Source organism: Rhinopithecus bieti, unplaced genomic scaffold (genome assembly GCF_001698545.2).
Source record: "Rhinopithecus bieti isolate Rb0 unplaced genomic scaffold, ASM169854v2 scaffold_23276, whole genome shotgun sequence".
Taxonomy (NCBI): domain Eukaryota; kingdom Metazoa; phylum Chordata; class Mammalia; order Primates; family Cercopithecidae; genus Rhinopithecus; species Rhinopithecus bieti.
Window position 1 is genome coordinate 65,393 of NW_016810868.1, and position 11,174 is coordinate 76,566.

Genomic DNA, 11,174 nt, shown 5'->3' on the forward strand with positions numbered 1-11,174 from the left:
AGGGGAGGGGGGTGTGGAGGGAAGGGGGCGGGGAGGAAGCAGACAAGAAAACAGAGCCAGTTAATCAAAGTGTCGGATTCAAAGCCCAAAATCAAAATAAGTAAAATGAGGGATTTCTTTGCTTGGCTTGACCCCTCCTGGCCCCCCACCCCCGAGCCTCACCTCCTCACTCCAGCCCCACGAGGGGCAGTGGACGGGGGTGGCGTCTGAGCTAATGAACATGGAGGGGTGAGGAAGGGCTGCATCGGGGCGGCTTTGGGTTGATAATTTCTGATTTTACTCTTTTAAAAATCACAGTGAATGCCAATCAGAAAAGAGCTGGTTCACCCTGCCAGAAGAGCTGGCAGGCAGGGTCAGGTGGCAGATGAGGCAGTGGTGGAGAACCACAGCAGAGACATCAGCTTTCCTTATGGTCAGATTTGCTTCCAAGTGAGGCTAGAGGCTAAAAAGGTGGAGAATATCTGAAACAAACCAGAAAACTAAAGAGGGAGCCCTGAAGCTGTAGAGCCAAAACTTGACCTTGGGGCAAGTCCTGCTTCAAGCCCAGAGACGCCCGAGGCCAGCCCAGGGCAGGGCTGCTGCTGGGGGTCAAGGCTGGGTGGGAAATGGGAGACTGCAGGAGGGGGGAGGAGCTGGCGGGACATGGCCTGGGGCCACCTTGCACCGGCTCTGACAGCAAAGGGGCAGGCTTCAGGATCTGGGAACCTAAAGGCTCCGACAACAGAGTCTTCCCAAGTAGAGAGGCCACTAGGCCTGGGGCCTACCTCCAACCCTGGGACACCTGCCTGTGGGCTTGGGGTCCTAGAGACACAGCCAGATTCAGGTGGCCCAGGAGAGAAAGGGGACAGCCTCTTCCTGGCAGATGGATCTGCCCTGGGGCCTTGCCCTCCGCCCACGGTTCCAGACCAGGGACTCTTTGGCTGAGCTGAGCGCACCACTCCAGAGGCAAAGCAGGACGGCTGGTCTTTGGCCCCCACCCTGCCTCTGCCCTTTCCTCCCCCAGGGACTGGAGAGCCACTGGGTTACTGGGCTCTTTCGACCCAGAGGACGGCTGCTCCTGGGAGGCCTGTGCCCGCGCTCCCTTCCTCTGGGACCCTCGGCCTTTGGCCTGACCATCAGCTCACTCTTGAGAGCTCAGAGGAAAAACCGGGCAAGTCGACTGCTTCCTTGATGCAGGAGGGACCTAGCCCCCATCTCCCACCCAGCGAGCTGGTCCCAGCCATCATGGCCCAGCCAGAAAGCTTTCTGTGCACTCTCAAAAGGCTGCCTGTCCCCAGCCAGCTAGAAGGGTCAGGGGAGATTAGACAGGGGACCAAAGCATCCAGGAGGCTGGAGTGCGGGGCAGGACAGGAGGAAAGAAAGGTGAGGCGTCGTCATTCCCAAACCAGGCAGGGAGTGTGTGCTGTGTTTGCATTTCGGGCAGGGAAGTATGTTGGATGGAGGCTCTGAAGTTGCAAACCTTGTAGGCCAACCTACGAGGGCAGTTCTTCCCTAAGCCAACGGGTGGCGCAATACAACGCAACAAACTGTACATATCCTTATAATGAATCCGGCAACTGGAAAGGAAATGTCACAGGTTATGGCAACAAAGGCAGGATGGAGCCCGACCCGCCCGCCCGCCCAGCCTGTGATGGGAAGACCAGCCTCGCGCAGGCGTGGCGGCGGAGGTGAGGGGTGCACTGGACAGGTGGCACCTCGCTGGGGGACTGGGGCCTGGAGCTCCCCGGGAGGTGTGGCAACCCCAGCGAAATTTCCAGAGCCCGATGTGTGCAGGAGCCGTTCCACGCAGAACACTGCGCTGCCCTCCCTCTCGGTCAACTCTTCCTGTCACTGCCTGAGTGACGATGCTCCCTGGGCCTCCCAGGTCAGCCAAACCCTCTGCCGCACCACAACACAGTGGGTCTGCTTCTCTATCACAGCACCTCAGAGGCCCACACCCGTCTGCCTCCTGACTGACCCCATCTCCCTGAACGCTGTGTCCTCCCCTAGAAGCCCTGGTCCAGCTAAGGACCTCCTATCATCGTAGGGCTGGCGTCCTTGGGTCACCACCAATGCTCCTCTCTCCTACAGTGTAGCCCCCTCGGTCCAATCAGCTCCAAATCATGTTGAATTTCCTTCTGTAAAAGGGGGAAGAAACAGGAAGCCCCACCTGGGCCTCACCAAAGGTGTTTGCTAAGGTTGTTGCAGCCAAGGGACCACCACGGGGGGCTGGACACATGTGACACCTCCCACCCTCCCCAACTGTCCCTGCCCATCAAGCCCAGGTGAAAAGTGTGGACCTGACACCATCACTTCTCGATTCAAGGACTGTACCCAGTCTATAAAACAAAATCAAAGCGATTTGCTTAACCAATTTCAATGCCCTTCTCAACCAGTCTCAGCCTTCCCTGCAGCCCCTCTGCAATGCACTCTCCTCTCCAGCCAGACAGAAGCCAGCTGGCCTCCCTCTCCCCTCTGCCCCACCTCCCACCCCCAGCTCAATCCATCCTAGTTCTCTAGTGCTCAATCCTTCCTATTAAGTTCAGCTCAAATGCCACCTTCTCTCATTCTTCAGGCCGGACGTGGCCTCTCCTTCCTCAGAAATGCTCTGGCCTTGAGCTACAGTCCCCACATGGTCTCACTGCCAAGCCCGCCTGAGTGTTCTGACAGCATGTGCCCGTTTCCCCTTTGGGCCCCTGCCCCAGCACATGGCAGATGCCCAGGAGATGTTATTGGACAGATGGGTGGACACAGAAATGAGCAGCCAGATTGCTGCAAGAAGTGTGACTGCAATTCTCCTCTCAAGTCGCCAGGCTTCACACCACAGGGTTGAAGCAACAACAAAAGGAAGGCTGGGAAAAGCAACACCAGGGTGAATAGCTCCGTGCTTTCAGAATCCACCCACAGCAGGCACATGCACACCACAGGCACACACACGCACATAGGCACATGCGCACCACAGGCATGTGCATACCACAGGCACACACATGCACACACATGCACACATGGGTACATGCACACCACAGGCACACACACAGGCACATGCCCACCACAGGCACGTGTACACCACAGACACGTGCACACCACAGGCACACAGGCACGTGTACACCAGACACGTGCATACCACAGGCACGTGCACACCACAGGCACATGCACACCCACAGGCACGTGTACACCACAGACACGTGCACACCACAGGCACACACAAGCATGTGTACATCCACAGGCACACACACGTGCACACCACAGGCACACACATGCACACAGGAACATGTGCACCACAGACATGTGCACACCACAGGTGCACACACACATATGCCATGCATACACACATCCACATACAACTACACATGCATGCACATACAAACATGCAGTTCACTTGCACACATATACACACATGCGCACATATACACAATTACATGTGCACACAAACATGAACATGCACACACATGCGCATGCCTATGTGCATGTACACGTGCACAAAACATACATGTAGACATCTGTGTGCATGCATGCACAACGCACGTGTACACATGCACATATGCACATGCACAGAGTGCACATGTGGTCACATTGTGCAAACACACACAACACAGCCATGTATATGCACACACGTCCTGTTTGTGCACATGCACAGTCACATGTGCCCACACAACTTAGGAAATTTCATAAATTTTGTTGTTGTTTCAAAGTTTCTCCCAAAGAACGAGGAGCCACAGAGTGGTCCCCTGGAAACTGACTACATCACTGCGTTTGTCATGGAGGCTACCAAAAAGGCTCCAGGTGCCCGGTGTTCTGCTCAGGAGGCAGGATCCAGACCCAATCTGCTCAGCTGCCTCTGCTGGCCCCTCAGCTCGTCCCAGCCATCTTGGGCTGCGTGGGGTGAGCCCAGGCTGCTCGTGGGGGCAGAATCATGTGTTGCCAGCAGGTCACATCTGTGCTACTTCAAGGCCCGCAGGTTTTGCGTATTATTTTGTGCGTGCTATCTCTGGGGTGAGGCCTGTATTCTGTTGCTTACTCTTCAATAAGCTCTTCTCATATCCCCGACTGCCTGTGTCTTCCAAGGATCCCTGTCGGAGACTCTGGCTTTGGTATGGTACCACTGTGCATGGTAACCAAGCTGCTATCTGGCCCAAGTCCACTTCCCGTTCTTCCTGCCTGTGCTCCTGCCGGCGGCTGACTGCGGAAGGCCCAGGAGTAGCTCATAAAGATTGCAGAACGTTGTCTTCCTCTCACGGGCCTTTGCTGATCTGCCTTTGCTCTTTAGTGCTAACTACATGCTATAAAGTGTCTCTGTTTTCTGCAACACAGTCTCCTCTAGAAAAAATACACCCAGAAAAAGCAGCGACTCTCTAGACCACACAGTCAGGGTGACCTGCCTAGAACTCACCTAAATCCTGCCTCAGCTGGAGTCTCTCCTGCCCTTTGCCTAACAAGGTCTAGGTCTTCAGTGTGGTCAGTCTCCCCCAAGTCGACTGGGCTTACCCGACCACAGGTGCTGTGTGAATGTGCCTGGGCCTGTCCCTCCCAGCATGAACTAAGTATCATAGGGCAAACGTGTTGCTGCATCAGACACGACAGGGTTCTCGCAAGCCACGGAAATTGTCATATACACCATGAAACACAGACAATCTCTACGTCTGTTCTGCACTGTGTAAAAACTGTATTTCCCACTTAAAGGAAAAGCACCCACAGAGATGCTGTGGGCCTGGAAGAGCCTGGACAGGAGAGGCCCTGTCCCAGGGCCCCCGATGCTGCCAGTGGCTCCGGACCATGTCCAGACTGGGAAGGGCCCCGTGCAGCACCTTCTGGACCCTCACCAGGAGGGTGGGGGTGCTCTGGAGAGGCTGAGTGGATTAGGAGGGTGGGGAAGTCTAGTCAGGCTCCCAGGCTTTTTGTGTCTGTGGAGGGCTCCCTCTACTGAGCTGCAGTTTAAGCAAAACCGGGCAGAACCCAGGAGCTCTGTGGACAGACAGTAGGACCTCACCATGAGGGGTCTGACCACATCCTGCCGGCCCTCCCCCAGCAAGGGCGCTGGGGGTAGAGGAGCGCAAGGGGGCGTGGGCAGGCTGGGGAGCTCAGAGAGAAAAGGCAGACCTCGGCGCCACTCACGGTTCCCTCATCCCCCTGGGGCACAGGGAGTGGTGGATGTCTACGCACTCCCTGACAGCTGCTCATCCACGGCCATTTCCTGGGCACGCACTGTGAGTGAGGTGCCAGCAGGCCTCGTGGCCTTGCAGGGAGCAGCCCACAGTAGACACTGCTTGAGTGAGTGAGTGAGTGAGTGAGCAAGTAAATGAGGAACGAGAGATAGAAGGAATGGACACACGGAAAGATGGAGAAGCCATGCTGCCTGACCTGTCTTCCCTCCCGAATGAGCTCTCGCCCTGCTGAGATGCCGTGCTGTTCAGGACTCCCGTGGATCCTGATCTCAAACAGCTTCACCTTCTGACCCAAACCATGCCCTTCACGTGACTCTTGTTCTGTCTGGAAAGGCGCCGCCTGTCGCCTTTGAAACAAGCAAACCTTTCCCACCATGACAGACGATAGACAAGGGTCTTAAACACACCACAGCCTTCCTGGTAGCTCATCTGATGTCAAAAAAGTTCACCAAGCACCCACTATGTGCGGCCTGGGCTGGGGACACAGAGGTGCACGTTGGCCCCTGTCCCCAAGGGAAAGAGCAGAGGGAGACCCCTAAGCCTCTTAGGGAGAATGTCCTAAAACCCCACACTGAGTTTCACAAGGACGCTATGGCTGTGCTGTCTCCACACTCTCCCACAAGCCCTGCACGGCCCTCACATGACAGGCCTTGGAGGAAGACGGTAAACTTCAGCAGAAGACCCGAGGCTCACAAACCCCACGAAAACCTTCCACGACTCCAGGTACCTCCCAAGGAACTGAACTCAAGGTCTCCAAAGACCCTTATCACTTTATGCAGTCCGGGCCACTGCGCAAAGGCACACGAGATGGCAAAGGGAGGCGCTGCTCAGAGGAGACACCACTGCTGCTCTACACGGAACAGGACAGATCCCTGGGCCCCAAACCAAAACCTGAGGGGGTGCTCACTTGAAACATGTCCGAAGCCACCAGGCCCATCCCAAGATCTATGGGTATGGACCACCCCCAACGACCACAGAGCACCAGGGCTCACTTACCACGCAGCCGGGTCATATTCAGCCCAGACCCGGATGAACTCGTCCAAGTGGTGAGGACCTAGGATGGAAGAGTCCCGCGTAAGGTACTCAAAATTGTCCATGATCACAGCCACAAAGAGGTTCAACATCTGCAGGACAGGAAGGAGAACAGGTAACATAGAGAGACCTCAGTCTGCCCTCCCTGCCACCCTCCACCACTCTCCAGTGTGTGTGAAGCTCTCAGGATAGCAGGCGTCACTCTGATTAGACCAGCACATGCCCGACCTGCTCTCCCCATGGGATTTCCCAGGGTTCTGGAATCCACATGCTAGTGTCTTGCCTATTTCAGGCCCCGGAGTTTCTTGTCCATGACCTGCCTTCCTCTCTGTGATCACATTTTCTTTCCCTCTCAGACTGGCCTTCCATGGAATCAGTGACTTGCAGTTAACAGTTTGGACTCTACAGGCCAACAGTTTGGGTTCTTATTTTAAAATTAAGTTTAAAGTCACATAACATTTTAAAATGTACAGTTCAGGGGCATTTAGTGTATTCACAATATTGCACAACCATCTCTCTCTTTTCAAAACTTTTTTCATCATTCCCGAAGAGTACCTCATACACATGAGGTAATCACCACCCTGATCCCCGGCCCCCAGTCCCCTGGCAACCACCAATCTCCTTTCTGTTTCTATAGCTTTGTCTATTCTGGGTATTTCACATAAAGGAATCACACAGTATGGTTTTATGTCTAAGCCAGACACTTTCACTTAGTTTTATGTTTTCAAGGCTCATCCATATTGTAGTATATGTTAGTACTTCACTTCTTTTTGTGGCAGAATAATGTTCCAGTGGTGATACACCACATTCATTCATTCACTGACAGCATTTGGGTTGTTTCTGCCTTTTGACTGTTATGATTAATGTAGCCATAAACGTTCATGTACAAGCTTCTGTGCAGATATATCTTTTCATTTCTCTTGGGTATATACCTAGGAGTGAAATTACTGGGTCATATGGTAATTCCATGCTTCATTTTTTTTATGAACTGCCAAACTTCTTCCATAGCAGCTGGTGCATTTTACATTCCTACCGGTAATGTACAACAGTTCCTCCTTCTCCACATCCTTGTAGACACTTGTTATTTTCATTTTTTAGAAAAATTATTGTTATAGCTGTCATGGTGGATGTAAAGAGGTATCTCATATGGTTTTGTTTTGCATTTCCTTAATGACCAAAGATGTTGAATATCTTTTCATGTGATTGTCTGCCATTTGTATATCTTCTTTAGAGAAACGTCTACTCTTATCCCTTGCCATTTAAAAAATGGGTTGTTTGGTTTTTTGTTGTTGAGGTGTAGGAGTTCTTTATATATGCTGAATATTAACCCCTTATTAAATACGTGATTTGCAAGTATTTTCTACCATATTGTTCTGTACATTGTATTTCCACATATTTAATAATGTCCTTTGATGTACAACACTTTTAAATTTTGTTGTAGTCTAATTTATCTACTTTTTCTTTGGTTGCTCATGATTTTGGTGTCAAATCTAAGAATCCATCACCAATTCTGACGTCTTGAGGATTTACCATTTATGTATTCTTCTAATAGTTTCGTAATTTTTGCTATTCTATGAGGTCTTTTATTGACTGAGAAAATTTTGTATATTGAGTGAGGTAGTGGTCCAACCTCATTCTTTTGCATGTGGATATCCAATTTTCTCCATATTATTTGTTGAAAAGATTATTCTCTCTCTCACTGAATTATCATGGAAAGAAAGACAAGTCTTTCCCCCACTGGCACAACTGTCAAAAGTCAATTGACCACAGATATTTGAGTTTATTTCTGGACTTTCGATTCTACTTAATTGGCCTGTGTATCTATCTTTATGCCAGTACCACACTGTTTTGATTACTGTAGCTTTCTAGTATGTTTTGAAATTAGGAAATGTGTTGTTGGAATTAGTTTGCTAGTATTTTGTTGATGATCTTTGGATCAATATTCATAAGAGATATTAGTCTGCAGTTTTCTTTTCTTGTGGCATATTTGACCATGATATAAGGGTAATGCTGGCCTCACAAAATGTGTTAGGAAGTGTTTCCTCCTCTTGTGTTTTTGGGAGAAGTTTGAGTGTTCATTTTCTTCTTCTTCTTTTTTTTTTTTTTTTTTAACTGTAGTAAAGATACATAACAAAAAATTTTCCATTTTAACAATTTTAAGTATAGAGGTCAGTGACATTAAGTATATTCACATGGTTGTGCAACCACAGATACCATCCATCTCCAAAACTTTCTTCGTATTCCCAAACTGAAACTCTGTATCCATGAAACAGTAATTCCTCATCCATCCTCCCCTGGAAACCACCATTCTACTTACTGTCTCGATGAATTTGACTACTATAGGTACCTCATATAAATGGAATCATACAGTATCTGTCCTTTTGTGACTAGCTCATTTCACCTAACATAATGTCTTCAAGGTTTATTCACATTGTAGAATGTGTCAGAACTCCTTTTCCTTTTTAAGACTGAATAATTATAGTCCATTCAATGTTCATACCACATTTTGTTTACCCATTCATCTGTTGATGGAAACTGGGGTTCCTTTCTCCTCTTGGCTATTGTGAATAACACTGCTATGAGCATGTTTTGACATGTATCTGTTGAAGTCCCTGATTTGATTTCTTTTGGGTCTATACCAAGAGTCACTTTTATTAATCTTTTGAGGAACTGCCATACTATTTTCCACACCACCATTTTACAGTCCTACCCACCAGTGCATAAGGGTTGAAATTTCTCCACATCTTTGCTAATATTAATTAATTAATTAATTAATTCTTTTTTTTTTTTTTTTTTGAGATGAAGTCTTGCTCTGTCTCCCAGGCTGGAGTGCAGTGGCAGGATCTTGGGTCACTGCAGCCTCCACCTCCCAGGTTCAGGCAATTCTCTGCCTCAGCCTCCTGAGTAGCTGGGATTACAAGTGCACGAGACCACACTTGGCTAATTTTTGTATTTTTAATAGAGACATGGTTTCACCATGTTGGCCAGGCTGGTTTCGAACTCCTGGCCTCAGGTGATCTGCCCATCTCAGCCTCCCAAAGTGCTGGGATTACAGGTGTGGTTTTATTTTATTTTTTGAGACATAGAGTCTCACTCTGTCACCTAGGCTGAAGTGCAGTGGCATGATCTCAGCTCACTGCAACCTCCGCCTCCTGGGTTCAAGAGATTCTTGTGCCTCAACCTCCCAAGTAGCTGGGATTAAAGGCGTGTGCCACCACACCTGGCTAATTTTTGTATTTTTAGCAGAGCCGGAATTTCACCATGTTGGCTAGGCTGGTCTCAAACTCGTGGCCTCAAGTGATCTGCCTGCCTTGGACTCCCAAAGTGCTGGGATTACAGGCCTGAGCTACCGCACCTGTCCTATTTTCTTTTCTTTCTTCTTCTTCTTTTTTTCTGAGACAGAGTCTCACTCTAAAGCCCAGGCATGATCTCAGCTCACTGCAACTTCTATCTCCCGGATTCAAGCAATTCTCATGCCTCAGCCTCCTGAGTAGCTGGGATTAGACATGCACCACCAGGCCCAGTTAATTTTTGTATTTTTAGTAGAGACAGGGTTCTGCCGTGTTGGCCAGGCTGATCTTGAACTCCTGACCTTAAGTGATCCGTCTACCTCGGCCTCCCAAAGTGTTGAGATTACAGGCATGAGCTACCGCACCCGGCCTATTTTCTTTTCTTTTTCTATCTTTTTTTCTTTAGTAATAGCAATTCTACTGGGTGTGAAGTGGTATTTCACTGTGGTTTTGATTTGTATTTCCCTAATTATTAGTGATGTTGAATATTTTTTCATGTGCTTATTGGTCATTGTATTTGGAGAAATGGATATTAATCACTTGTCAGATGAATAGTTTGCAAATATTTTCTCTGATTCTGCAAGCTGTCTTGTCACTCTGTTGATTATTTCATTGGCTGTGCAGTAGCTATTTACTTATTTTTACTTATTCAGTTCCTTTTTTTAAAATTCAATCCCTTTGCCCATTTCTTTCTCAAAAAAAATTTTTTTTTGCTTTCATTATTATTTTTAATTGGCATGCAATAATTGTACCTATTTATGGGGTACAGTGTGATATTCTGACACATGTATACAAATGTGTAATGATCAAATCACAGCAATTAGCATGTCTGTCACCTCAAACACTTATTTCTGTGTTGGGAGCATTCAAAATTTGCTCTCCTATTTGAAAATATTTGAAATATTTGAAAACATTCAACAAACTGTTGTTAATTATAGTCACCCTATAGTGATACAGAAGACTAAAACTTACTTCACCTGTCTAGCTGTACTTTTCTATCTGTTCACCAACCTTTGGCTATCCCCCATTCTCCTAACCTTCCCTGCCTCTAGTAACCACTATTCTACTCTCCACTTCTATGAGAGCAATTTTTTTTAGCTTCCACATGTGAGAACATGCAATATTTATCTTTCTGTGCCTGACTTATTTACCTTAACCTAATGACCTCCAAGCTCATCCATGTTGCCACAAATGGCAGAATTTCATTCTTTTTATGGCTAAATAGTATTCAATTGTGTATAAAGAAAATATTTTACAAATCCATTCATGTGTGGATCGACACTTAAGCTGATTCTGTATCTTGGCTACTGTGAATAGTATGGCAATAAACATGGGAGCCCAGATATCTCTTTGACATAAATTGATTTACTTCCGTTTGGATATATATCCAGTAGTGGAATTGCCAGATCATACACAGTAGTTCTATTTTTAGTTTCTTGAGGAGCCTTCCTACCAACAGTGTATAAGCGTTCCCCTTTCTCTGCATCCTCACAAGCATTTGTTATTTTTTGTGTGTGTTTTTGATAACAGCCATTCTAACTAGGGTGAGATGGTATCTCACTGTGGTTTTGATTTGCATTTCCCTGATGATTAGAGATGTTGAGCACTTTTTCATATACCAGCTGGCCAGACATTCGTATGTCTTCTTTTGAGAGATGTCTATTCAGTTCATTTACCCATTTATTAATCTGATTTTTTTTTTTTTTTTTTT

General features: G+C 48.1%; 1 protein-coding gene across 12 annotated transcripts in view; it reads right to left on the bottom strand.

Annotated features, from left to right (window-relative positions):
* The window catches only part of CACNA1B (calcium voltage-gated channel subunit alpha1 B), a 246,066-nt gene that overhangs the window by 23,234 nt on the left and 211,658 nt on the right, over positions 1-11,174 (bottom strand). For 11 of the 12 annotated variants that reach the window (XM_017893202.1, XM_017893205.1, XM_017893198.1 and 8 more), the window contains one exon: positions 6,138-6,265. In XM_017893202.1, coding sequence (XP_017748691.1) covers positions 6,138-6,265 — 128 coding nt within the window. Of the gene's footprint in view, positions 1-92; positions 1,557-6,137; positions 6,266-11,174 lie in introns of those variants that run through there. The other variant, XM_017893207.1, reaches the window with a different exon arrangement.